Source organism: Balaenoptera borealis (genome assembly GCF_965194805.1).
Source record: "Balaenoptera borealis genome assembly, chromosome: 12".
Taxonomy (NCBI): domain Eukaryota; kingdom Metazoa; phylum Chordata; class Mammalia; order Artiodactyla; family Balaenopteridae; genus Balaenoptera; species Balaenoptera borealis.
In genome coordinates, this window is record NC_138869.1 from 16,954,693 (window position 1) to 16,980,835 (window position 26,143).

At 42.8% G+C, this 26,143-nt stretch overlaps 2 protein-coding genes across 9 annotated transcripts in view; one reads left to right on the plus strand and one right to left on the minus strand.

Moving 5' to 3' along the window:
* Positions 1-26,143, plus strand: part of CRBN (cereblon) — a 101,792-nt gene that overhangs the window by 60,906 nt on the left and 14,743 nt on the right. For 3 of the 8 annotated variants that reach the window (XM_082345370.1, XM_082345369.1, XM_082345372.1), the window contains exons 1-5: positions 11,870-12,197; positions 17,170-17,282; positions 19,195-19,397; positions 20,241-20,390; positions 24,568-24,727. In XM_082345370.1, the coding sequence (XP_082201496.1) occupies positions 11,885-12,197; positions 17,170-17,282; positions 19,195-19,397; positions 20,241-20,390; positions 24,568-24,727 (939 nt within the window). In that variant the 5' untranslated portion in view covers positions 11,870-11,884. Of the gene's footprint in view, positions 1-9,244; positions 9,313-11,869; positions 12,198-13,528; positions 13,672-17,169; positions 17,283-19,194; positions 19,398-20,240; positions 20,391-24,567; positions 24,728-26,143 lie in introns of those variants that run through there. The other 5 variants (XM_082345373.1, XM_082345376.1, XM_082345371.1 and 2 more) reach the window with 5 other exon arrangements.
* The window catches only part of TRNT1 (tRNA nucleotidyl transferase 1), a 49,735-nt gene continuing 31,024 nt past the window's right edge, over positions 7,433-26,143 (minus strand). Inside the window, exon 9 of the mRNA XM_082345385.1 lies at positions 7,433-8,524. The gene's annotated coding sequence lies outside the window, so the exon portion shown is untranslated. The remainder of the gene's footprint in view (positions 8,525-26,143) is intronic.

Sequence of the window (26,143 nt, forward strand, 5' to 3'; positions counted from 1 at the left end):
AGTCAAACGAGTTCTCGTGTTTGTTGGGCATTCGGATATCGTCTTTGGGGAAGTACATGTTCAAATGTTTTGCTCATTTTTCTTTTGGACTTTTTAAAAAAGAATTGTACAAGTTCTTTGATAAGTTGGATTATATTCAAAGTAAGAACTTCTTTTCATCGAAAGACACCACAAGAGTGCTTCCGTCAGGGTCCAGTCAGACATAAACCATCCCAGGTTACTTGGAAGGAGAGAGTTTAATACAAGGAATTATTTGCTAGATACAAAACTGCCATCTCTGTAACTGAATATCAGACCAAAAAAAAAAAAAAAAACACTAAGGTCTCGCGGAGGTAGCAACTGCCAGAAAGAGCTACCCCGACCTGCCTCCCAGAACTGGAGGAGCAAAGGGAAATGTTGACACTATTAAACTCAGAAACCCTGAGAAGGGGCTTCCGCTGAGCTTGCTGAGCAGGGATTTGGGCCTCTGAGGAAGAGGCACAGCCAGCTGGTGCTGGGTCTCTGAGACGGGACGCAAGAGTGCTGCAAAAGCTCCAAACTGGATTTGATTGCTGCTCTGGCAACAAACTCACGCTGTTGCAATGAAGTGCTTGGTGCCTTGGGAACAAGAAGCAGGCCGGAAGGCTCAGTGCCCTCCTCCTCCAGCCTCGCAGTGTCCCGCTAGCGCTCCCTACCGGCGGCTGTCCAAGCCGAGCCTGGTCGGCCATGGGGGGCCCCATCACCACAAATAGAGAAGAACGGGGTCGGAGCTGAGAGACGAGAGCTTAATACTTATCAAGAGAACACGAAGGCAAAGAGTGGGGAAGATACAACCAACAACAGGCTTGAATCTAGGCTTGAGATGTGTAGCAGTTCAAAATAGCTAACCTTTAAAAGTTAAAATGGCTCAGCTAAGCACATGTTTGCCGTGTACCCACTTGCTGTAAAGCTTCACCACATCATCACGCCTCATCTCACATCAACCCATTAGGATGAGAACTCTCACTATTCCTACTGAAAAGATGAGAAAATAAAGGCAAGAGAGTTTAAGTAACCTGCCCAAGGTCATCCAGCCAGGAGGTGCCAGGTAGAACAGATAACAATTCAGATCAATCTAACTCATTTTTATCTTCATATTCCAATCCAAAAATAAAGAGGATTTACTATAAAACTGTACAGGATTATGGTAAATGAGACAGGAAAATTCATAGCAGGTCTCCTGACTCCAGGGAACTTTTACAGTCATCAATATTTTCTGGTCAGATTAGCTCATAAAAATATGGCAGATAACATCAGTATCTTTACCTTCTTTTGAAGTCCTTATCTTCTTTTAGCTGGTCTTTCAGGTGTCCTTGTCACTGTGGTGAAAAAAACCACAGATCCTATTGATGTGCTTGAAGCTACTTTTACTGACTGTCGCTTTGATTTCTGTACTTTGTTCTCGCAGATGGTAATTGTCTTTGGATGAGAACAGTCCTTCTATGCCTTTTCTACAATCAAAACCTAGACCCACGCTGCTCCCCAAGCCATAACCAATAGGAAAACTGTCTGGTTTATTCCTTTCCTATACACAATTGTTTGAATGCAGTTGAAGCACCTATAGACACAGCCACTGCACTTTCCTCATTGTGGACGCTGCGTCCACATGCTGAGATTTGGAGAAACTATGAGAGCTCGTTTATTCATTTATCATCAGGCTGAAGTGTAGGGTGAGCTAAAAACCTGACTTCCTTTAAAAGCTGAACCTGTGCGGCGCTCTTGTGGAAATAGTTGGGGGAGCTAAGTCTCACTGGGCAGCCTGTGGCTGTCAGGCGCTGGGGCGGTTACTCCCAGCCTCCAAATCGGTGTCCCCTAGTCCTCCCCTCCCCACGTCACCTGACCCTCCACCTGGCGGCCAAGTGCTAATTGCCAAACCTGATGACGTGCCTCCCTGCTCTGGGGAAGGTGGAAATTCTTAGTGTGGTCCTCAGGGTGTGCTCTCCCTGCAGCCTCACCTCAGCCGCCTTCACCTTCCGCCCTGTCCTCCAGCCCCCTGGGTCCCTCCTGCCTCAGGGCTCTTACATACGCCCTTCCCGCTATGCCATCCCCTACCCCGCAGACACCCTGTTCCCCGTAGTTGGCCCTCGCTCACGCTTCAGGGATCACTTCCTGGGGAAGGGGTTTTGGGCTTCCCTCCCCAGACAGGCCAGCGCCTCCGGTGAGAGGCTCACAGCTCCCTGGAGTTTTCCGTTCCGGCACCCATCATTTGTGATAGGTGCTTGCATGTCTATCAAATCCAAGTCTGTTCTGTTTTTCCCACCAGCGTGTAGCTTCTCAGGGAGGATGAGGAGGCCGGTTTTGTTCACCACCGTATGTCCTCAACACCTAAGAGTTCACTGGAACATGGTCATCGTTCAAAAAAGATGTCGTGAAGGGGTAATTGACCTCCATGAGCACCGCTGGTGGCGGGTAGTGAGCAACCTCTTTATCCTAGGTCTGCTCGGAATTTTCCTCTCCACAAAGGCCATTGCAAAGCAGTATTCTCCCGTCAGCTGCTTTCATTTGTTTTTATCTGTCTGGGTAGGCTATAGCTTGATGCACCCTCTGTCACAGCAACACACACAGGTTGTGGGGAGCCCTGCATGGGCGGTCCGATTGGGAGGTTCTAAGGCGGGGCCCAGGGATCTGCATTTAACAAGCACCCCAGACATCCTGGGCTTGGCTTGAAAACATTGGCCCAGCCACACATTGCTCCATCCCCTCCCCAAACCAACCTGACCTCAGAAATCTTGTCTCCATTTCAGGACCTCTGTATCTTCAACATTCTGCCCTGCATTAGTTTCCTTTCACCACTGTAATAAACTGCCACAAACTCAGTGCCTTAAAGGACACAAATTTATTGTCTTACTGTTCTGGAGGTCAGAGGTCCAAAATCAGTCTCAGTGAGCTAAAATCTAGGTGTTGGCTGTGCTTCTTCTGGAGGCCCTGGGGAGGCTCTGTTTCCTTGCCTTTTCCAGCTTCTAGAGGCCGCCGAGTTCATTGGCTCGTGGTCCCTCCTCACCGCACCTCTGCTTCTGCATCACATCTTCTCTGACTCTGACCCTCCTGCATCCTTCTTATAAGGACCCTAGTGATGATACTGAGCCACCCAAATAGTCTATGGTAATTTTCCATCTCAAGATTCTTAGTTTCACACATCTGCAAAGTCCCTTTTGCCACATAAGGTAACATAGTCACAGGTTTCAGGCTTGGGTTGCGGAGCTCTTTGGAGGATCATTATTGCGCCCAGCATATGCCCCAACCCTCCCCCCAGCATCCTTCCTTTCCTCCTGTTTCTAAGGACTGAATGTCCCTCGTATTTGCCAAGGCTTTCACCACACCCGCCTCCCTTCTGCTCTGCCCCTCGTCCCACAGGGTGTGTCCCACCTGTGGTCAGACCATGCCTCTCATGGTCTTCAACTAGAGTGACTAAGTTCTTTTTGGAGACAAACTGGTGTGAATTTGAATTGCCAGCTCTGCTGCTTCCATGCTCTGTAGGCTTAATAACCAAACTTCAACTCTCTGGTTCCCTTCCAGTGGGCTTAAAAATGCCTACATTTGGGACTATTGGGAGGATTAACTGAAATAATGGATGGAAACTCTCACCCAGGGCTTGGTTCAGCTAAGATAGATTATTACAATCATTATCTTCCATGTGTTCCCCCTTTCTTTTGTCCTAACTTGGGGCCTGGAGGCCTATACTACCTTTTTTTATTGACGTGCATTTGATTTACAATGTTGTGTTAGTTTCAGGTGTGCAGCAAAGTGATTCATTTATGCATATATATATATATATATATATATATATGTGTGTATATATACTCTTTTTCAGATTCTTTTCCCTTATAGGTCATTACAGCATATTGAGTAGAGTTCCCTGTGCTATACAGTAGGTCCTTGTTGGTTATCTATTTTATATACAGTAGTGTGTATTTGTTAATCCCAGACTCCTAATTTATTCCTCCCCCCTTTCCCCTTTGGTAATCATAAGTTTGTTTTCTATGTCTGTGGGTCTATTTCTGCTTTGTCAGTTAGTTCATTTGATTCATTTTCTTTAGATTCTACATATAAGTGCTATCATACAGTATTTGTCTTTCTCTGTCTGACTTGACTTCACTTAGTATAATAATCTCTAGGTCCATCCATGCTGCTGCAAGTGGCGCTGGGTTCTGTCTGTGAGCCATCCCTCTAACAGCACATACTGTGACTGGATAGACAGAGGCTGGACTCTTCTGTCTGTCATGTTCTTTTTCAAGCTGAATTTGGTCCAACAGTTGTTTATCAACCCCATCCCAGCACTGGGCTATTCACGGAGCATGCAGAGATGAGTGAGGCATGTTCTCTGTCCTCGGCAGACACTCGCAGACAATGGGACAGATAAAAATAAAATTTCATAACAAAGTGGCAAATGCCATAGTTGCTTGGAGAGATCAGGAAAGACTTTTGGATGAAGGGACACTTGAGCTGAGTGAGGTAGGAAATACTTTTGCAGGAAAAGGGTTATGGCTTTTCATATTCATCGATTACATCTCTGCCCAAGGCATTGAGCCAAACCATCATCAGCAAGGTTTACACTTGACTGTTTCAGAATAATAAGAGCTTCACCACTCTGGTCTTTTAAGCCCAAGCCTGGCACAGTGAGAGCTTGTGCTGAGGGCCTGGCTAATCCCAGGATGCTCTGCTTTTCCAGGGACAGGCCGGACATATATTTAAAGCAGAACAGTCACTTTGCTTGATTGGAGTATGGTGACTGCCCAAGCATCTTAGCCAACACAGAGAGACTCCTGCGGAGAGTACCGTAGCCATGTGATAAAGCACAAAAGACATCAAGCTGGACTATAAATCAGTGGCTTTCTGACTTCTTAGATCTTGACTCATTACAGCAGTGCAAAAGCCCTACCTCTGTCCATCCTACGTGTTCCGGCTTTCTAGAACAAAAGAACTCCACGATGGCTAGGTGATGGAGTGAACACAGTAACAATCACATCTCTGAAAATGCTTCAGTCAACCAACATAATGATCAACAAGGGCAAATCCCAAAATAATCTCTCAATTACATTAATTCATGAAACAATGAGAGCAACAGTCCAGGACCAAGACCGACTGAGACAGCACAGATGCAGTCCATGTAATACAGAGCCCTTCCAGAAAGTCCTGGGAACCCCTTCACCTCATGCTTCCACGTTCTCATACTGCCATACTTGCCGTACTGCCAAGGCATTGGGTGGTTTCCAGACTTCTTGATAGAATAGAAAATTAAAGTCTTTAGCAAAGTCTAATAATACCCCAAGTTTAGTTTATGAAAACCAAGTTTCAGTTACCCTTGTTTTTAAACTTTATTAATAAATAGTCCTACTTGTGCATCAAAATGAAAATCTATGCGCTTGTGTCTACTGTCTGCAAAGAAAAGGCTTTCATCCTGGGATACGTTTACCGTCCATCCAGGAAAACCCCTGCAGCCTGCAGTGGACTCACGGCCACAGCTGAGAACTCTACTCTAGAGAAACCTGCGTGCGTTCTTCCTCTTCCCGCCCCACGGACTTGCTTCTCCATGCCATCTGTCTTGGGGGAAGCTGAGGGGTGTCCAAAGAAGCAAGAACAGTGCTCCAAATCTATAGTAAAAGGACAAATCTGGAGGTAGATCCAGGCAGTGGAGAGGCAAAGACCAAGTGGATAGGGTAAAGGTTAAGGTACACACTGTGAGCTAAGATCTGAGTTCACCAAGTCATAGAAAATGAAAGCTGATTGGGACCTAGAAAATCATTCAGCCTGAACCGCCCACTTCATAGGGAGAAGGGGACTTGTGATCACAAAAAATAGGGATGATAGCACCTGCCTCTCAAGACTGCTGTAAATTCAATGAAAGGATAGCATGCGTATCAGTTTTGGATCAGAGCAACCATTTAACGTGTTTTTGCTGGTCTGCAAGTAACAGAACCAGAACTAAGTCTTCTAACTTAGAGGAAGTGCTCTGTCAGGCTGCCAGGAGGCCCAAGCACACAGGAAACTGATAATAAAACAAGGGCCATCTTGAGAGCATGGTTCTGGGCCCAGCACTTGGTCCACTCAGGTGGATTTTATATGTTTCTGTTTGGATAGCAATGAACCTCGAAGCCAGTGTATGACTCCATCTAGTAAAGTAATTCTTTATACACTACTCTCCCACGGCAGGAAGTTCCTCTAGATAGCGCTTGTCACATTGTGGCTTGTGCTCTCACTTATGTGTGTCTTATTTCAACTACTTTTGTGATCCCTTTGGGAAAAAAAATACACCTTTTAATTTTTTTTAAATTATGACAGTACTTACAGTTATGTTTACACATAAATTATTGTAATCATGACATCTTGGAAAAATAGAAAGGTTTTAGAAGCCAGTGGGGGGAGGGAGGAATCCCAGTATCCAGAGGCAACCAGTATGTCAGAATATTTCATTATTTTGGTTGTGTATTATTTTGTTTGTCCATTTCGTTCCATATATATCAGTCAGGATTTTCAGTAACAAAAAGAAACTGACGGTGTGACTCATTCAAGCAGAGAAACAATTTGTAAGGAAGAGATCAAATGACTCAGAAAATACTGGACATTGACTTGGTTTCCACCTTGCGTGTTTTAAATAATGCTGATGCAAACATCTTTGTGTGTAAATTTTTGTCTGCTCTGTGAATTATTTCCATGGGATAAATTTCTAGATGTAAAGACTAAAGGTGAACCCTTTTACATACTAAGATCCCTCTTCTTGGGTCCTTAGTTTTGATTAAGCTCTCAGATGGCTAATGTTAAGTCTGTAAGTAATTTTTATGAAGGAAATTGAGCGAGTGATACACCCCTTCAGTGCTTGCCGATCTAACATGCTTACACTCTAAGGCCTACCGACTGCTCGTTGCTATAGCCACATGCAGCGGTCTGATGTTATCACTGAAATGTGGACAATTGAAGGAGAAGCTTCTTCGTGCTGCCACTGCCACGCTAACTAGCCCTGTGTCAATGCCGAGTCCAGTGGTTTAATATGAGTGGTGAGGACCCTCCTCCTCTTAGAAGGTCCCTGCACTCCTTATAGAAATGCGTCCCCTCCTTCCAGCAACCGTCATGGTTTACATACAGTTTCTTTTGAGAAAAAAAAGCAACATATAATGTGGCCGCTGCACTGGGTTCTTTGTTAGGTTGTTTATATGCTGCTTCCCCTGCCCCTCACCTTCACACTACAACCCAGCCAAGGGCAGAGACTACATTTCAGTCATCTTTTTTCTCTAACTAACTCATTATCCTCATTTTCCCAGTAGGATGTAAGCTCCCCGAGGACAGGCACTCCTGTGTGTTTTCTCACGCTGTCAGTTTCCCTGGTTCCTGTAACATCACCTCGCACACAGCACACAAACAGTGAACGTGCTTATTAATCTGAGTTGAAGAAGAGCCAAGTAACTCAGAGTCTGGAGTCTTAGAATGATTTTCATCTCTGACCACATCCAGGTTCTGTTCTCAGCTCTGGAGCTGGCTTACAAATCATCTAAGCCTTTTTCTGTCTACTTGGTCTTCCAGTTAGTTTCTCTACCGAACACATTATTAGACTGTTTTATCCATCTTTCTATTTTTCTTTCATTGAAAGCCACATTTCTCATGCATCCATTAATAACTTCACATGACATACCTTTCCCAATTAACACCAAGGATCTGAGTTTTTCTGCCTTTTCTTGATACCAATGGTAAAGTCAGTGGCAGCTAAGAATGTATTTACTAGAATTTGGGGACCCAAATCCTCTTCACGCTATTGGAATCATATTTATTCAGACCCTAATTTGATCGGTTTTTCCTTTCTCTCTTCTCATCTCCCTCATGAGTTGCTTGACTTTCTCATATAGTGCAGATGTTATGAGATAGTTTATTCTCATTACATCTGTACTGGTCATCGTGCTGGTGTCTTATTTTTGAGCTAGTAGCTTATGAAGTTACTCAGTTCCTGGCCTTGGGTCACATCACAGCATTTGAGAACTGTCCATGGATTGTCGAACCATGGTGCCCCTTAAGTGTAGAAGGGTGATGAGACGAAAAGCATCAACCTCAAGCGTTCCACTTTCATTTGTTTATTTATTTATTTATGCATCCGTGTAAATTTTATCTGGGCAAAGTATTCTGAAACATATATGGGTATATATCTGAATATATGTGTGTATATGTGTATATATGTTTGTACACATATGGACATTCATGTATGCGTACACACACCCACAGACACACAGGAAAAGCTCTGAGTTGGTTCCACCCTGTGGCAGATGTTACTGGTGCAACCAAAGTACAGGGTATTTTGAAGTCAGGCTTGGATTCACTTCAGCCAGTGCCGTATGCGTGGAGGGGACAGGTGTCACCCGCAGGCAGGAGCATTTAAGAGGCAGTGCTCAATTCTTCAGGCCTTTTTCTGTACCATGGCAATCAGGGATTATAGACGTATATACCTATAAAGAGGTGGCACAAGGCTGAAGAAGCAGATTAGACTGGGGATCCATCTCAGAGAATCACCAAACCCAGAACAGACCTGATTTGGGAGGAAAAAAAAAAAAGAAAAACTTGTGTTAAGCCACTGAGATTTTGTTCTAATTGCAAAACTTCACACGTCCTGGCCATTGTAAACCCTTACACGCAAGGCCAAGAATAAAAGGCCAGCGGGGGAGACATTGAAATGACCCAGCCAAGACCACAGCTGGAAAGAAGGTAGTGACTAGAACCCAGGACTCTGCGCTCCTTGCTTTGCGTTCATCTCCCTGTGATACTCTGGACGCCTTTAACTGCGGTGGAAACAGCACGTGGCGTCAGGAAAAGCTCCTGGATGAGTCATGAAAACAGTATACAAGTTTAAAACCATAAATTGCCCAACACTTTACCATCTTGCACGGTCTTCCCTCTTTTACCTGTCAGGTCAGAGATGGATGGGACGGCAGGAAGTCTCAGTAAATTGCAGCATTAAGTATCATCACAAATAATCATTTTTGCAAATAATCCAACCTGCTTGGACTTGAATAGGCTCTGGTGTATCTGAAAATATTACTGTAGCAGTCAAAGATGTATATAAAGGTATTTTTTCGAATCCCAAATTATTCACCATATTACTGAAATACGAAAGTGAGTAGTTAATAAAATTGTCAGCATTTTGAAGGGGCCATGAAATATCCTTATACATCTGGTTCTATGCCTGCTCTCTCCCCTCTAGGTCTGCATAAACAGCCAAGATCCATCTTTCATTCCCTTTTAACTCTGGGATTTACAGGATAATAGATGCCAAAATGCACATCCCGTGACAATGGCTTCCAGACCCAGCGCTTGAAGGTGAGAAGTAAAGAAGAGATGCATTGCCGGTTAGAGTATTACTTTTCCTGATATTCAGGTTGCCCGCCCACCCCCCCCCCCCACCGCAAATTAAAAAGATCTCTCCACTTGGGCAAGTTTTGGAAACTAGTTATGGTTTCTGGAAATTAGGAACATGAGAATTAACAGGATTTTAATTCCAAAGATTTTTTTCTTAAGTTAGTAACAGCACTACTTCATGAAAATGTCGCAGAGCTACAAAGAATTGAAGATCCCTGACTCCAACCCTTTCTTGTCAGGGAATGCGAAACATGACTGCGAATCCTCCACAGTGGTTGTTGAAGACTGCATAGACCCGGCACAGTGCTCCAGGCTCCTCAGGGGCATATAATTCATTGTCCAAACTGGCACACTTTGGAGAGGGGAATGGGGCAGTGGGTGCTCTGGTCCACTAGACACACACCACGGCTGCCGTGGACCAGTTAGGGTTGGTGTCACTCTCCCTACACGTGCCCATACAACAGGTGGCAAACACAGTGCCGAACGGATCCAGGCAGGGCCACCCCATCTAAAAGGGCAGCTGCCGGTTGGCTCAAGGCAATTGTCCCCACACATGAATCTAAACTACAGTTGCCAAATGTTCCCGGTTTTAAAAGGAAATCAATATTTGTATGTGTACCCTTCAATTTGTCAATGTTGTCAATTCATTCAAAAACTCAAAATACCACAAAGACCAAACACTTCCTTCGAATTCTCGCTTGGGGGTCACCAGTTTTTGACCTCTGTCTTAAGAGTGGTAGACAGAACTGTCACCCTGGAAGACTGGGAAAGGGCTCTGGGGACGAGGTAAAGCTGTCACTTAAATGTGCTTTTGCACACAAAGGTAAGGAGTCAGAAGATTTACACAGTTCCAAAATTAATGAATTAATCCCTTCATTTAAAAATGATAAATATAACTACAAGTAAACCTAGCTTTGATTTTTCTGAAGTTCATGATTTCCTTTAAAAACTCTTTTTGGCTGTTTGGACTAGCTTGGCTGGTTTTATTGGGCAAACCAATATGGAGCTTAATCTTCATCCCTGCAGGAGTGAGTAGGAATGATATCTCTTCCTTTAATCATGAAGGAAAAACTTTCCCTTTTCACTCTTCTCCATGGTTGCCAAGCTGACTTTCTTCTCTGTGTTACATCAACCAGAACTGTATCTCCTGGCTGCCACAAGCTGCAAAAGATCACAGGGAAGGGGAGTGGGCTATGACGGGCTTAGAGCAAATGTGACTCTGTGGGGCTGGGCACACCATTGCCCCAAACAAAATGAGGGTTCTTAGCCAGGAAGAAGAGAGGAATTGGTGTCGGGTCAATCAGCAATGTCTCCCATAACTGTGCAATTCATTCATTCCTCCATTCTATAAACATTTTTTTGAGCACTTATTAAGTGACAGGCCCTTGGGACACAGGAGCAGACACAAGGGGCATAGATATCTGACTCCCCCCACTGAGTTTACATGCTTGGAGTGGGGAGGATATTTTTAAAAAGTAAGCTTCACAGTACTTTAGAAGGTGATGCAGTGCCCTGAACGAAAATAAAACAGAGAAGGAGGATAGAGGGTGATGAGACTGGGGTGGGGTTGCAGTTAGATATTGGGTAATCTGGGAAAGACTCCCTAAGGGGGGACATTTCATCAAAGACCTGGAAGACGTAAGGCAGCAAATCACATGCCCACACGGGGGCAGAACATTCCAGGCAAAGGGAATAGCCGGTGCAAAGGCCCGGAGGTGGGAGCGGCCCCTGTCTGGTTGTGTAACACAGGGGCCAGAGCAGTGGGAGAGCCTGGACGGTAGTGAAGGGAGGTCAGAGCAGGATGTGGGGGCCACTGGGAGGAAGTGGCTTACAGTGAGGTGGGGGGGGGGGGTGAAGGAGGGGCTGTGAGCGGGGTGGTCACGTGGTCTGACTCTGGCTCCTTTGTTGAGAATGAGCTGTGGGCACCAAGGGTGGAAGCCAGAAAACCATCACTGAAGCTAGTGCAGTAATCCAGGCAAGAGATCATTGGCTGCTTAGACCAAGGCGGTAGTTTTCTTTAACACATTAAAAATATATTTGCAGATAATACAAAAGCCAGAAGGGAGCCCAAAATGTCTCTTCCCAGTATGTGTATCCCTTGCTGCTAACGTAGTGTAGAAGCCAGAAATTAAAAGTGCAGTGGGGCTTTTTTGATTCGCATTTTCTCTCATCTAATATTAGCCTTAATTATATCCTATTAAAGTTAATTCTCGAACTATAAGACAAAGATCTATGAATTTATAAGTTTCCTTTCCCACTGGTTTGCAGAGCTCCTTATCAATGAATAGATTTCATACAAACAAGAAGCAATGTAAGCCACTCAGTGTGATGCCTTACTTCAAGATAAAGTTACCCAATTAAAAATAAATGGTGAATGATCATGTTTTCCTTTCTGGTTTTAATAACCAGGGCTTAATTCAAGAAACCTGCTTGCTGAGATGCTTTTGTTCAGTGATCATTTGTTGTTACCCCTCTTGAAAGACAAAGCTATGGATGACTGGGCACACTCCAGCGAGGGGGGGAGGGTAATGAAATGAAGGCGGGAGCAGATGGGGAATGTGAATGGAGGCGAGGAAAAGGAGGCGAATGGGGAGTGAAAGGTACACAGATGGTAGCATCAGTGACCCTGGGGCTGAGCACAAAGGAAGAAAGAGGAGCGAGTGCTTTTCCAGCCACATCTGCTGACCCCACCAGGCTCACAGCTGTCCTTTCTTGCCCACAGGGTTCTTGGTTGACCCGGTGTGCAGGGCACAGTGCTGGTACCACCTCTGGGGAGGACCCGGGAAGGTCAGAGCTTCCTTGTTTAGGGGCCAGATGTTTGCAATGTAAAGAAACTTATGCTGCAGGTAAGCACAGTTCTTTGCAATTCTATAAACCATAGTAACACTGCTAATGTATATATATATGTGTACTTGCTATCACCCTTCACACACACACACACACACACACACACACACACACACACACACACACACACACAGAGCCCAACCTTTCTCTCATTGTTCTCTCTCTCTCCTGTATTCTCCTTTCTCTCATCCTTCACCTGTCTAGAGTGACCATCTTAATTCTACTAACCCATCACAATAATGTATGCTATGTAATTGTTATTAACCTATAATCTGTAACTGTTATATATAACCATAAAAGGCAATGCTATCATTAATACTGCAGCCCTTGTTAATTAGAACAAATGTGAGATGCTGTTTGACCCATTCTCATTTTGCAAATGGGTAAACTGAGGCCATAAATGACTCGACCAAGGCCCGAGAGTGTGTTCGGGGACAGAAGGCAGAGTGACTCTGCATGGATTCATCAGCCTCTCTCCCGAGGTTTTCTTTCGGCTTTTAACTTTTCAGTGAGCAAACTTTTGGAACAAACATATTTTACAATATCGCATTCATTATTGTTTTCTTCAGAGCAATGCTGCTTCTTCCTCTCACCCTTCTCCTCCCCACCATGTTTAGGTGTTTTATTGCACTTAAGGATTTTTCAGTTTCCTCCTTCGCTGAAAAGATGACATTGAAAAGATACTAAGGAAACTTTTGTCCATCCTCCAAAACAGGAACCTTACCAGTCAACAGAATTATGTATCTTTTTGCATTCTGCAGTATTTTTTTTTTTTTTGGCCATATAATGACTCATTTTTGTTAAAGTAATAATGAGTAAGCTGTTTTATATTCTGACACTCTCACTTGCCAATCATAGGCCTTTTTGTATTCTGTGTTATCATCATTTCTAGTATTTGTTTCTGACCAATACATGTTAATTATATATGTAAACTACTTAAGACTGTTGAAAAGAAAATCAGCTATAACCCAACCGCCCTTGTAATAATTGATGCATTGGCCCAGTCTCCATGTGTACGGTTTTTATTTTAAAAATTGGAGCTAATGCTGTAAAATTGGGTTTCTATTTGCTCCCCGGCCCCCTCGTTAAGAGGGAGGTGGAGACTAAAGAATCTGAGCCTGTTTCTCCACGTGTAAAATGTCGTGCCAGGGACGGGAACAGGCGAGGGCTCTGCACCCAGCGAGGCGGGCACCAAGTCACCCAGGGCCTCGGACACAGCGCTCAGCCCCTGTGGCGACGGCCCTCCCGCCCGCTGCGCCTTTCCGGGCGGGCCAGCGCGCGGTCCGCCCCGCGGGCGCCGCCAGAGGGCGCTGTGGCCCGGGGCGCGACGGCGGCGGCGCGGCGCGGACCCTCCCCCGGCGGCTCGGCCGCCGCCCTGTCCCAAGCTCCTCTGCGGGTAAACAGACATGGCCGGCGAGGGAGATCCGCAGGACGCTGCGAACAACATGGGCAATCACTTGCCGCTTCTGCCCGGTAACCGTCCGGGGCCGGTCCCTGGCGGCGGGAGGGGGCGAGGCCCGAGCCGTGAGCGGCACGGCGGGGCCGGGGAGGCGGGCGGGTGCTATGGAGCCGGCGGGGCCGCGCCGGAAGCGGCCGCGCATCGGGCCGCCGGCCAGGGACCCAGTAGCGGCGCTTCTCCCAGCGGCTCGGTCCCCCGGGCTGGGGACGAGGGTTTGGAGGCCGGGGAGGGGGGTCTCCCCCAAAAGGCAGGGACCCCATGCTCTCCATCCTCCGTGTGTTCAGAACTTGGCTCCCAGGAAATGGTCTGAAACTGGGTCGGGGGAGGAGCGGGGGACTGGGATAGAGCTCAGCAGCCCAGACTTTTCCTCGACTTCTTCCCTTTGATAAGGGTGACAGCTACCATGTATTAACTGTTTGCCACGTCACGGGCCTTGCCATAAGCGCTTTGCATGCGTTTCTCCGTTTAATCCTCCCCACATTTCTTTTCTAATCCTGATTTGGTGGGTGAGAAGTGGATTGGCAGATTAGTGTGTGACTTGCCCAAGGTCACACAGTTGCAGGGCCAGGACTCCTGTCCGAGTCTGTCTGCATAGCTGGTGTCTCTCAACCACTTCACGGCCAAGACAGTATTTGGTCTGTTCTTAGGCACATAGTTCAAACACATGGTAGAACAAGCTTAATTAGAGATACTTAGGACTGTGAGGTTAAACTCAGTTTTCTCTCTCTTTTATGTTTTGTGAAAATTTATACTTTGGACTTAACGTTGGAATACTGGGTAGGAAAAAAACCTGGAATAATTGTACAGTTTTGTCGTGGAAGGCTCTAGACAGGAGATGCTCTCCAAGAGGTGTATCAGCCAAACTGAGACTATTAGCTGAGTCCCTTCACTGTGTGTCAGGAAGTAAGGTATGATATACAGTCTGATACTTGAGGGGGTTTATCATCTGTATGAGCCTCCTGAAAATATAACTAGCAGAAGACCGTTGATTTACGCCAGTTAAGCAAATGCTCTTACCCTCCATCAGAGGGAGGGATTGTTCAGGGCCGAAATGGATTGGGGGAAAGCCCTGTGGGGTGTACTGGAGACATCCAAAAGCATATAACTTAGGATAGGCATGCAGAAGATAAGGCCTGGAAGCTTGGGTCGGAGTGTTGGGAATCTTGCATCTCTTGCCAGTGAGACTGGGGGTTTCTTCCGTGGGTTGCAAAGAAACAGTTGTGGGTTTCAGACCTAAGAGAAGCTGTGCTTGGAGGACTAATTTGCCCACTGGGAGTGGCGTGGGTTGGAACAGGAAGAGACTGAAGGCATGCCCTCCATATACGAGGGACCTTTTCCAGAGAAATACATCAGGATCAGACTCAGTGATCGATGTGGAAGCAACCTAGCCGAATTGAACTTGACTGAAGACCTGAGCTGTTTTTTCAGAGACATCAGCCCCGCTCTGTCTGTGCCAAAGCCAGCGTGTCAGGGAAGATGCTGATGTTCTGTTGGCATCCACAGGGTGCTCCTGCATGAGATGAGTCATCACACTTCACCCTGGAAGCTCTGAACACTCAGTGTGTTTTGTCAAAAAAAAAATCGGGTGCGAAAGGGCTCAGAGAGATTGTCAGTACGATAATCCTGCTTTTGCAAAGCATACATGAGTTTTATTTGTAGAAACATTGGATTGTCCATACATCCATGTAGAATGAATTGTTTTGAAGAGTAATCCACTTTAAATGCTAAGGAGCTAGCTTAATATTTAAGATTCGAAGAATCTGTCCCAACCAAACAAAACACTAATAGATACACAGCCAAGTGGGGGAAGTGGGTTTCTGCCCTATCTATGAGAAAGACTACTTTGTGTAAGGAGATCATTTAGAGACGAAGTTGGAACAGTTAACATGTAAATTTTAAAATTATGAATTCTAGCCTTTAAACTAAAATTTGACCTTTTAAACTCTGTGTAATAGAGCAATAGAGTGTCAAAATGCTTAGTGAAAACCATGGTGTCAGAATTGTGAATGCAAGGAAGTAGATTCAGAATATTTCATTGGTTTAGATTTTTCTTTGTTATCTCTCGGTCTCTTAATGAAATTTCTTTGTGCTTAGGAAAATTTTGTATGAAGCGTTAAACCACTGAACATTTGAATTTAAATTGAAATAATTATGTTCTCTTTGACAAAGCCTTATATCTAAGGAATTTATAAGAATTAATAGAGAGTCCAAGGCAGTTGACATGTTGAAAAACATTTATATTTTCTTGTCAGGGACCTAGCTGGAGGTGGTTTGATTTAAATAATGATATGCACAAAGGAAAATAACTATTTTGTAAAGACATTTTATCCATTTAGAAGTTTATTTGGGGGCTTGCTTGCTTTATTCCTTCTTTCTTTCCTTCCTTCTTTTCCTTCTCCCCTCCTTCCTTCCTTCTCTCCCTCCCTCTCTCCTTCCTTCTTTCCTTCCTTCCCTCCTGTCTTCTCCAGAAGCTCCTTAAACGTTTGAAAGAACTTTAGAGATTGTTCTTGTTCATGCCTGTCATTTTTCAAATGAGGGAACTAAGGTTTAATCAGGTGGGATGAATTGTCTGAGGTGTCAAAATTAGTTCCTAGCAAGGGAGAAGAGGTAAACCTCCTCTGCAGAAGAATTTCCAATCATTTATGCAGGTAGTCCCCCTTCAAGGAGGTGGAACATAATCCCTGCTCCTTAGATGTGAGTTGTCCCTAGTGATTTGCTTACAAAGAGTACAATGGGGAAAGGAGGGGGAAAGTAGCTTTCCAGTCGAGAAATCTGACTAACACTACCTCATCCAGGTGATCAAGGTCAGCTTCAGTAGTTATAAGTGACATCAGTAGTGTGCACCCTTGATAGGACTTGATGAAAATGGCTCTTCACCTCCCTAGGCTTCCTCCCCAAAACACAAATCCTAATTGAGGGACATTCTACAAAAATGCCTGGCTAGTAGTCCTCAAAACTGTCAAAGCCATCAGAAACAAGGAAACTCTGAGAGACCATCCCAGCCCAGAGGAAGCTAAGGAGACATGACAACTGAATGTAATGTGGTGTTCTGGATGGGGTCCTGGAACAGAAAAAGGATATTAGATAAAAGCTAAGGAAATCCAAATAAAATGTGTTTAGTTAACAGTAATGTGCCAATGCTGATTCCTTAGTTATGACAGATATACCGCACTAATACAAGACATTAGCTATCAGGAAATGGATGTGAGGTATACAGGAACTCTCTATTATCTTTGCAACTTTTCTGTAAGTCTTAAACTATTCTAAAATTAAATATTGATTTTTAAAAAAGTAGTTGGTGGAAGAGCCCAGCCTAGACCCCAGCCCTCCAGCTGCCTCTTCACAGTACTGTCCAGATTCCCAAGTGTGTGTGGTGTTTACAAGAACCTCTCTTTTCATGGGCCCAGAATCCTCATGAAGGAATTATGTATTTGAAAGGGAACATAGCTTTTACATGTTCATGCATCTGTTTTGTTTTGTTTTGTTTTCCTTATAATATTGTACTTTTACAGCAGAGGATGAGGAAGAAGATGAAATTGAAATGGAAGTTGAAGACCAGGATAGCAAAGAACCCAAGAAACCAAACATCATAAATTTTGACACTAGTCTTCCGACATCACATACAGTATGTAATTTTGTAACAGATCTAGTATGATAAATACGTACATTTAACTGTAGATGGAAGTTCTTGAAAGCGAATGACTGCTTTTAGCATTACTGGAAATTACCTCACACCAGAAGTTGTGGATGAGGACGTGGGCTCTTGACAGTAGATAAACAGTCTTCAGCTGTAATTTTTAAGCGGTTTGATACCATGTCTGTTACTAGCTGTAATTCTTTGAACAATTGGTGCTCTTCTTACGTCTTTGCTAGTAGTGGGGCTACTAAAGTACTTCTTATTCTCTGTACTGCTGGGTCCCAGGGTGTTGATTAACATTCTAGCATTTTATACTTGTCATTTATGCTCTTTGGACATAGAGATGTCTAGCTTAGTCAAAATCAAATATCAGGTTGGCCAAAAAGTGCCTTCGTTTTTTAAGTGAAAGTAAAGGACATTTTTCATTTTCACCAAGAACTTTATTGAACAGCGTATTCACCCTTTTGTTCCACTACCTTCTGCCATTTTTTAGGCAACTTCATAATTCCATCTTCCCAAAACTTTTTATCTTTTTGAGCAAAGAACTGTTCCAAGTGCCTTTTACAGTCTTCCAGGGAATTGAAAATATTTTTCCATTAAGAGAATTTTGTAAAGGCCAAAATAAATGGAAATTCGAAGGTGCAGTGTCTGGTGAATATAGCAGATGAGTCAGAACTTCCCAGCCAGGCTGTAACAGTTTTTGCCTGGTCATCAAAGAAACATGCGGTCTGCGTTATCCTGATGGAAGATTATGCATTTTCTGTTGACTAATTCCGGACGCTTTTCATCGAGTGCTGCTTTCAGTTGGTCTAACTGGGAGCAGTACTTGTTGGAATGAATCGTTTGGTTTTCCAGAAAGAGCTCATAATAGAGGGCTCCCTTCCAATCCCACCATATACACAATATCACCTTCTTTGGATGAAACCGGCCTTTGGTGTTGTAGGGGTGGTTCGTTTCGCTTGCCTCACGATCTCTTCCATCTGCATTTTTGTACAGTATCCACTTTTCATCGCCCGTCACAATTTGTTTTAAAAACGGAACATTTTCATTATGTTTCAGTAGAAAATCACATGCAGAAATATGGTCAAGAAGGTTTTTTTCACTTAACTTATGTGGAAACCAAACATCAAAATGATTCACATAACCAAGCTGGTACAAATGGTTTTCAGCGCTTAATTTGGATATTTTGATAATGTCGGCTATCTCCCACGTGGTATAATGTTGATTATTCTCAGTTACTGTCGATTTGATCGCTGTCAACTTCAACTGGTCTACCCGACCGTGGAGCATCGTCCAGCGAGAAATCTCCAGCACGAAACTCCGCAGACCACTTATGACACGTTCAATCAGTCACAGCATCTTCTCCCTACACGGCACAAATCTTTTTTTTTGCGTTTCAGTTGCATTTTTACCTTTCTTAAAAATAATAAAGCATACTGTGACGAAAATGTTGCCTTTTTTCTTCCATCTTCAATATTTAAATGACTAGACAAAAATTCACCAATTTTGATCAGTTTTTTTTAAAAATGCACGCTGATATGACAGCTGTCACGATACAGTCTAACAAGATTGTTTTGAGTGAAGTTGAAGACAACTAAGCGCTACTAGAGCCGTCTTACGGAAAACAACGAATGAACCTTTTGGCCAACCCAATATTTTGAACTTAAAAAATGCTCTTGAATTTTTATGTATGTGAGAGATTCTTCACAAGAAATTAGAAATTCTACTTCTAGGAGTCAAAAATAGATTTTCATGTGGGAGCTGATACAGCAAGTTTATTATTTAAATATTTGTACCCTCTGTGTATGTTTCCTTATGCGGATATGCTGTTCAGTCTGTTGAACTTGTGTTTTTGTTCCATATCTGTAACGACACTGACCCCGTGTGTGTTCCTCTGTAGTATCTGGGCTCTGATATGGAGGAATTTCATGGCAGGACTTTGCACGATGACGACAGCTGCCCAGTGATTCCAGTTCTGCCCCAGGTGATGATGATCCTGATACCCGGGCAGACCTTACCTCTTCAGCTTTTCAGTCCCCAAGAAGTCAGTATGGTGCGGAATTTAATTCAGAAGGATAGAACCTTTGCAGTGCTTGCATACAGGTAAAATCTTAGAGCTAATTGACTTAACAGTCTCTCGTGCAGTCCCAGGAGAGGTGGTTTTAAAGCCAAAACTGACTACTGTTCTGCATGCACAGGAGATGGGATGAGGTTGGGAAGTAAAACATTCGGATAAAAAGTGTGAAAGTGCAAGTTGGAGTATTTCGGTATGATCATTACCATCTAAATCAGGCTTTACCTTTCACACACATTTGAACTTTCTGGTATTTGAAAGGTTTCGTATCATTAATATTTAACGAAAAACATTTCTCGAATCTTATTTTCAAGAACTATCTTTATTTAAAGAAAAAGAGGACTTTACATTGTAATGTAAAGGATTACTTTTACAAAAGAGCAACTAGTTATTTCACCGTCTCAAAATTCCTAAACAGTCCTTTTACAGACCCGCGCTAAATTGAAGCTGAATTTGAAGTATCCCATGACAACTAGAGGAAATCAGTGGTAGAGGCAGGATATCCATACAGGAAGGTCCCCCTCCCGCCCCGGCCCCCCAGTACAGTGCTGCCGATAAGCAGCAGAAAGGATGGTCTGCTGAATAAAAAGAATGTTTGGTTTGGGAAGCGAGAGTTTAAAGTCCTATCAGTCCTAGGTCATTTTCAATGACTAGCAATCTGTTCTTTTCCTAATGGGCTCTAATTGTACTTCCTGAAGCCCCTTTATATATCTCAATTCCCTGTGTGATTCTAAAATAAATAAAATTAAATAGCTTTGCAATGAGAGCCGATTGCTATAAATTGTTTTCCCATGTGTATTGCTTTTGTCAACTTTGCATATCTGAAAACTAAATGTTCAAAACTGTTTCCTTTTTAAAATTTACCTTGGAAGTAACGTACAGGAAAGGGAAGCACAGTTTGGAACAACAGCAGAGATATACGCCTATCGAGAAGAACAGGATTTTGGAATTGAGATTGTGAAAGTGAAAGCAATCGGAAGACAAAGATTCAAAGTCCTTGAGCTCAGGACACAGTCAGACGGGTAAGAAACACGATGTGTCTTAAAGGTCCTTGAACATCATAAAATGAAATGGTTTTCTTATATTTTTTCTGTTTTGCTGACCCTTCACATTTTGTGACTTTTAACTAGTTGTTCTTTTCCCTTTGAAAGTATAGCCTAGGGGTTTCCAACTTTGCTGTGCATCAGATGCCCTGGGAAGTTTTTAAAACTATAGATGCTTGAGTTCCAACCTCCCCTCGCATCCCTAGAGAGCCATCAGTCTGGGAGTGAGGCCACAGCATCTTTTCTGATGATTTCCAGGTGATTCTTAACGTCCCTCTAGGTTTGGGAACGGTAATGTAAACCCTACAGGCAGTGTCATGTAGGGCAGGGCTTCTTTGGGGTTGAAGACCTCTCTTCAGATTGAAAAGCGTGGGAGGTCAGAGCCTGGTGAGCTGCGTGTGGCATCCCTGTGCTTGGGGAGCCGTGGCAGTCAGCCTGCCACCTCCTTCTGGACTGTGGAGGAGCGTTTACACTGAGTGCCCTTCTCCACCGTGAGTGTGCTCTCACCCGTAACGGATCGCATACTTAGTAAGTGACCAGGAAGCACTTGTCATCTCTGTTCCTTGTACAGTTTAGAAATTCTCTGAGTGTTCTGTTTCAGCAGTCACTATTCTGGCGTGGCTCTCATGGTTAGGGTTTTTTCACAAATTTAAGGAATACCTCATTTTACAAAATGCAGTTCACCTTTACTCTTAAAACAAACAAACAAGCAAACCTCCAAAAAAAACCACACAGCATATTGTCCTCAACACTGCGTGTTTCCTTTTACAGGAGTGGTTCTTAACTATGGTACCTAAAAATCACCAGTGAATCACCAGTGAAGTCTTAGAAACAGATTCTTGGGTCCCCCCAGCCCTAGTGAATTGGTCTCTTATCTGTAGCCACGGTTGAAAGTCTTGTCAGGTCTCTGTGTTGCACAGGTAACGTCTTCCGAACGCATGGACACTCAGAGGGATCTTTAAAGATTTAAAAAAGAATACGAGCTGCCTGTGGGCAATAACTTTTTGTCTGCGTTGTTCACATAGTGGACGTTCATAAATATTATTGAACTATGAAAATATTGAGGGGTCAGCCGCCCTTTGGAGCTTGAGAGAGCATAGAAGAATGAGGGATAGGGTGCCAGAGCCCTCGGGGGGGTTAGTGCTACCCTCCTGGTGACCCCCACCCAGAGCATTCGCTGCGCAAACCCTCCCAGCGCTGAACACAGTGTACTGTCATTATAGGGTTGTGTGTGTCTCCCTCGAGGCGAGCTGCTCAGGACAGTGGCTGAGACTTCTATGTGTTCTGCATTTAGGACCATCAGTGTTACGTGAATGAATGAAAGAGTGTCCCCCTGAGGGCTCTGCATTGAGACAGTTAGCAAGCTGTTTTGTTGCTGTGGATTTTACTAACAGTTCCATTTTTAAAGTACTTACTATCCTCATGCTTATAAAATTTTGAGTATTTGTGAATACTGTATTCCAGAAACCATAATGGCAAATTGACTTGGGGAAAAGTATACTTCTGAGACTGTCGACATCAGTGACTTGTGATTGTGGACAACTAGTTTGAACACAAGATGGCAATAGACCCTTAACTGTGAAAGCAAGTCAAGGGATATACCTTTGACTCTAGTAGAGATGAGCGTGAAACTGATAGGGCCAGACAGGACTGGGAAAGGGCCCATTCTCTATAGTATCCCTGAGACCCACTGCCACAGCCTCTCACAAAAGTGAGTCTGTCTTAATTTAAAAGACCTCCACGGAGTGAGAATCCTCTGTCTCCACTGCCCTCTGGTCCTGTCACTACCTTCACTGGAAATGGTGACACAGAAGGAACTATGGAGATAATCTAGTGCAAGCTCCTCTTTTTTCAAATAAGGAAACGAAGTGCTAGAGAGGTAAGTAATTTGCCTAAGGTCATACAACTAGTAGGCACCAGCTGGTTGGTTCTAGGTCCCTGATTCCAAACCAGTGCTCTTCCCACTAAGCCTGAATTCCTCCATCGCACGTTTGCACCTCAGGCCAGTTTCCTTTTCTTTAGTAATGCAGTACCAGGTAATAGTCATTTGTCTTCTACATAAATGACTCTTCATATGTAAAAGTATACTGCTACTTTTCCAGAGTGAGTCTTTATTTCTGTGGCATCTTCTGAGCACATGGAAATTTATTTGAAAAATTAATAAAAAAAAAATAGAAGTGTATCGTTGAATCACTGTAGGACTCTTCAGGAGTTCCTGAGTATTTCTTACATGTAGAGAGGAAAAGGAGATTAATACTCTATTTGGAATTACAAAAGAAGCTCTCTTACCTGTCATAATTGAGATGAATAATTTTTAGTGAAAAGGGTTAATTAAAAATAGAAGTCATAAAAATTTACACATACATATCTTAAACATTTTATTTTAACTTAAAATATATAAATGTCCCTTCATTCATTTTACGTTTGATGGAAAGACAGGATACTTTCTTCGAATTGGGTCTGCGGATTAGAGATGGCACTAGTCTTTCTTGCATTAACAGCTTTCATTGTGCATCATCTATCTGCAGTTTATACCTGTAGTTTTTCTTCAAAGAGAGGTTCTGAAGATACTCACAAGGCTGTCTGAGCACAGAAGCCTTGCAGATTTGTGCACTTTTTTTCTTACCATTAGAATTGTCTGAACCTAATTTGAAAGCATTTTTTTGGCTCAACCTAATATTCATTGAAGCAGTTTTAATTTTGTACTTATATTTTATCAGTTGCTATAATATTTATATAAACTATCAAACAACAAGATTCTACTGTATAGCCAGGGAACTATATTCAATATCCTGTTATAACCATAATGGAAAAGAATATGAAAAAGAATATACACATAGACGCACACACACACACATATATGTGTGTGTGTGTGCGTCTGTATGTATGTGTATATAACTGAATCACTTTGCGGTACATCAGAAATTAACACAACATTGTAAATCAACTATACTTGAATAAAATAAAATTTAAAAGAAAACTTCCACTTCAAAAAAATATTTATGTAAATTATGCAACTGTAATCACAAAACAACTGCCATAAACAGGTCAGGAAGAAACAAAACTAGTTTATGTTACAACCAAAACTCATCTGCTGGGAGAAGAAGCAGCCGTGTGCAGCAGACCCTGGGCGGGCTTCACAAAAGGAACAGAGACCAGTGCTTAACCCTGTGAGGCAATTCAGACATCAAAGTGTCATAAGTTTTTGTGGGTTGAGACAGTGGTTACAATGAAAGACCACTTTAGAATTCCTAAGCATGATTAATAGTGAAGCAGAGACTTGTAATATTTTTCTAATTATTTTGTAATATATTTGACTTCATCAGTCTGACAGTGTTTTGTTCCAGCGTTTGGATGTGTTGATACCTTCTGCATTTGAAAAGGTATGCTAGGAAATTAAATGGCTCATAAGACTGTGGTTCAGAGGTACAACCTTCCTCTTGGCATTAATTCATGATGAGATGCTTGCAATTATGATATTCTCAAGTAGCATTCTAGAATGATGACTTTATTGGCATGAAAGTTGAAATAATTTTTAAAGTAAAAAAAAGATAATATGATGGATATTTTGATTCTTTGCATATTCAGGGTAAATGCTTAGGAATGAGAAAAGGAATGCACATAGAAATAAGGCTGTGTGTAATTCTTTAGTCTTATCTAATCTTATCCATGTAAATGGGTTCTTGATTTCTCTTCCTTTCTCTACCTACTCCTCAGGTTCGGTGATTTATGAGAAGGGATAGATGTAAGAGTCGGGCAACGTAAAGAGACGGGGCAAGGGGAGGGGCGGGGTGTGTCTAATGATGTCTGAGGAATTAATTTAGAAGTTATCAAGATATGCATAGGGGTTGGTTGTATATTGATTTTTTTAACTTTGTTTCATTTATAGACTATCTGAAATGTAAAAATCTCCCTTTCCATTCCACAGTGAGATAAAAAAATCTTAGGCTACCTTTGGTTTTAACTTTGGTATGATTTATGAAATACAGTATTTTTTGAAAATTTCTTGTATGATAATAGCATATGATGAGTATGTTTAAAAAAGAAAACTTTGAAAATCTTAGTATTTAAAATTACCCATAATGTTTAGAAACTTAATAGTTGGAGTTAAGATTATCTAAAAAATGAACAACATGCCTGGTTCTCTTTATTTCAGAATCCAGCAAGCTAAAGTGCAAATTCTTCCTGAGTGTGTGTTGCCTTCAACCATGTCTGCAGTTCAGTTAGAATCCCTCAATAAGTGCCAGATAGTTCCTTCGAAACCTGTCTCCCGGGAAGACCAGTGTTCATATAAATGGTGGCAGAAATACCAGAAGGTGAGAAACTTCTTTTTTATGCCTCTTCAAAACAACAAAGACAGGTTGCTTTTTTCCTGTTTAAGAAAGAGACACAAGCAACTCTCATGATCTCCTTCCCCAGACTCCTTCTGGACAATACTGTAGCCGCGTTTGATTGTGCTGGAGCTTCTAAAAATTTCATAGGCAGCTGTTTATGTAAAAGCAGTTTGCAAAAGTAGTAAAATGTTACAATACTGTGAGGTATTCCAGCTATTATGCCTGTAAGTTATGTATTAATTAATAACTCGTGGTTTTAAGTTCTGCAGGAGTCTCTTATTAGACTGTGGTCAGATGAGATGCTTGGCTCTTGCGTCATAAATGCTTCACCTCAGAAAAAGCGTTTGGGAGAGTACACAGTAGTGAAGTACGTTTTGCTCCTTCTGGACTTGTGAAAGGAAGATTTTTTTTGCTCTTGTACAACACTATTGACTTCACAAAAATTGGCTTGAGACTAGGTGCTCTTTAAAAGTATTGCCTGTTGGGGCATTAATTCCTGTGTATATCCTTTTGGCTAGATCATTCTTTCTCTTAGAAAAAATACTGATGAAGCTTGTTTGTACTCATTTGTGAGATGTATCAGTTATGAGTATAAAATACCTAATATTTATGATTTCTACCTAAAGGAAAAAATGTACCAGTTTCTAAATTTAGAATCAGTTGGCTTTTTGAGATTTATCTTTTAAAAATATGGAAAGACAATTTTCATAGTAACCTGAAAAATCCTGTGCTAATCATCCTTTACTCTTTGTCATGTAGAGTAGTGAAGTTTTTAATTTTGATGTAGATGAGCATAGGATCCTAATCTGATGTGATTAGCATATATTATTCATAAGAGGGTCTCATACACTAGTCACTGTACCTCCACTCTTAGTGGTGTTGCAGTAGAAGTCATCCAGTTTCCAGAGAGAGCTTTGTGCAGGGTGGGTGGTTGATGGGCAGCAGGCTCATGACTGGCTTTCTGTAGGCTCCTTGGTCTCGTTAGTTTGTGTTTCAGCTCACCAGTCTGTGTCATGAGATACTGTGGCTTAATTAGTGTTTCTAAGAAGATTCTGATGAGAAAGTTTAATTAGACTGCTTAAAGTTTCCCAAGCTTTGACACTAAAATTTTTGAAGGTTTCAGAATATTGATACTGCCATAAGTTTACAGTAGCTTTTGTATAGCTGTGCAGTACTCGTATTTTCAGACTTGATACAGGCACTTTAAATATACTTTCACTCTTGCTTATTTTAGCAGTGGGACAGTGGAAGGTTTTGCCGTCCTAGTCATTTTCAGTGTAACTGCTGAAATCAGTATGTGGAGGATAGCGCTGCCGGTACGCGGCTCCGTGGGGCGGTTTTGGAGCGTGTGGAGTCATTTAGCGCCTGGCGGTGAGTCTGGCACTGGGTGGTGCCGAG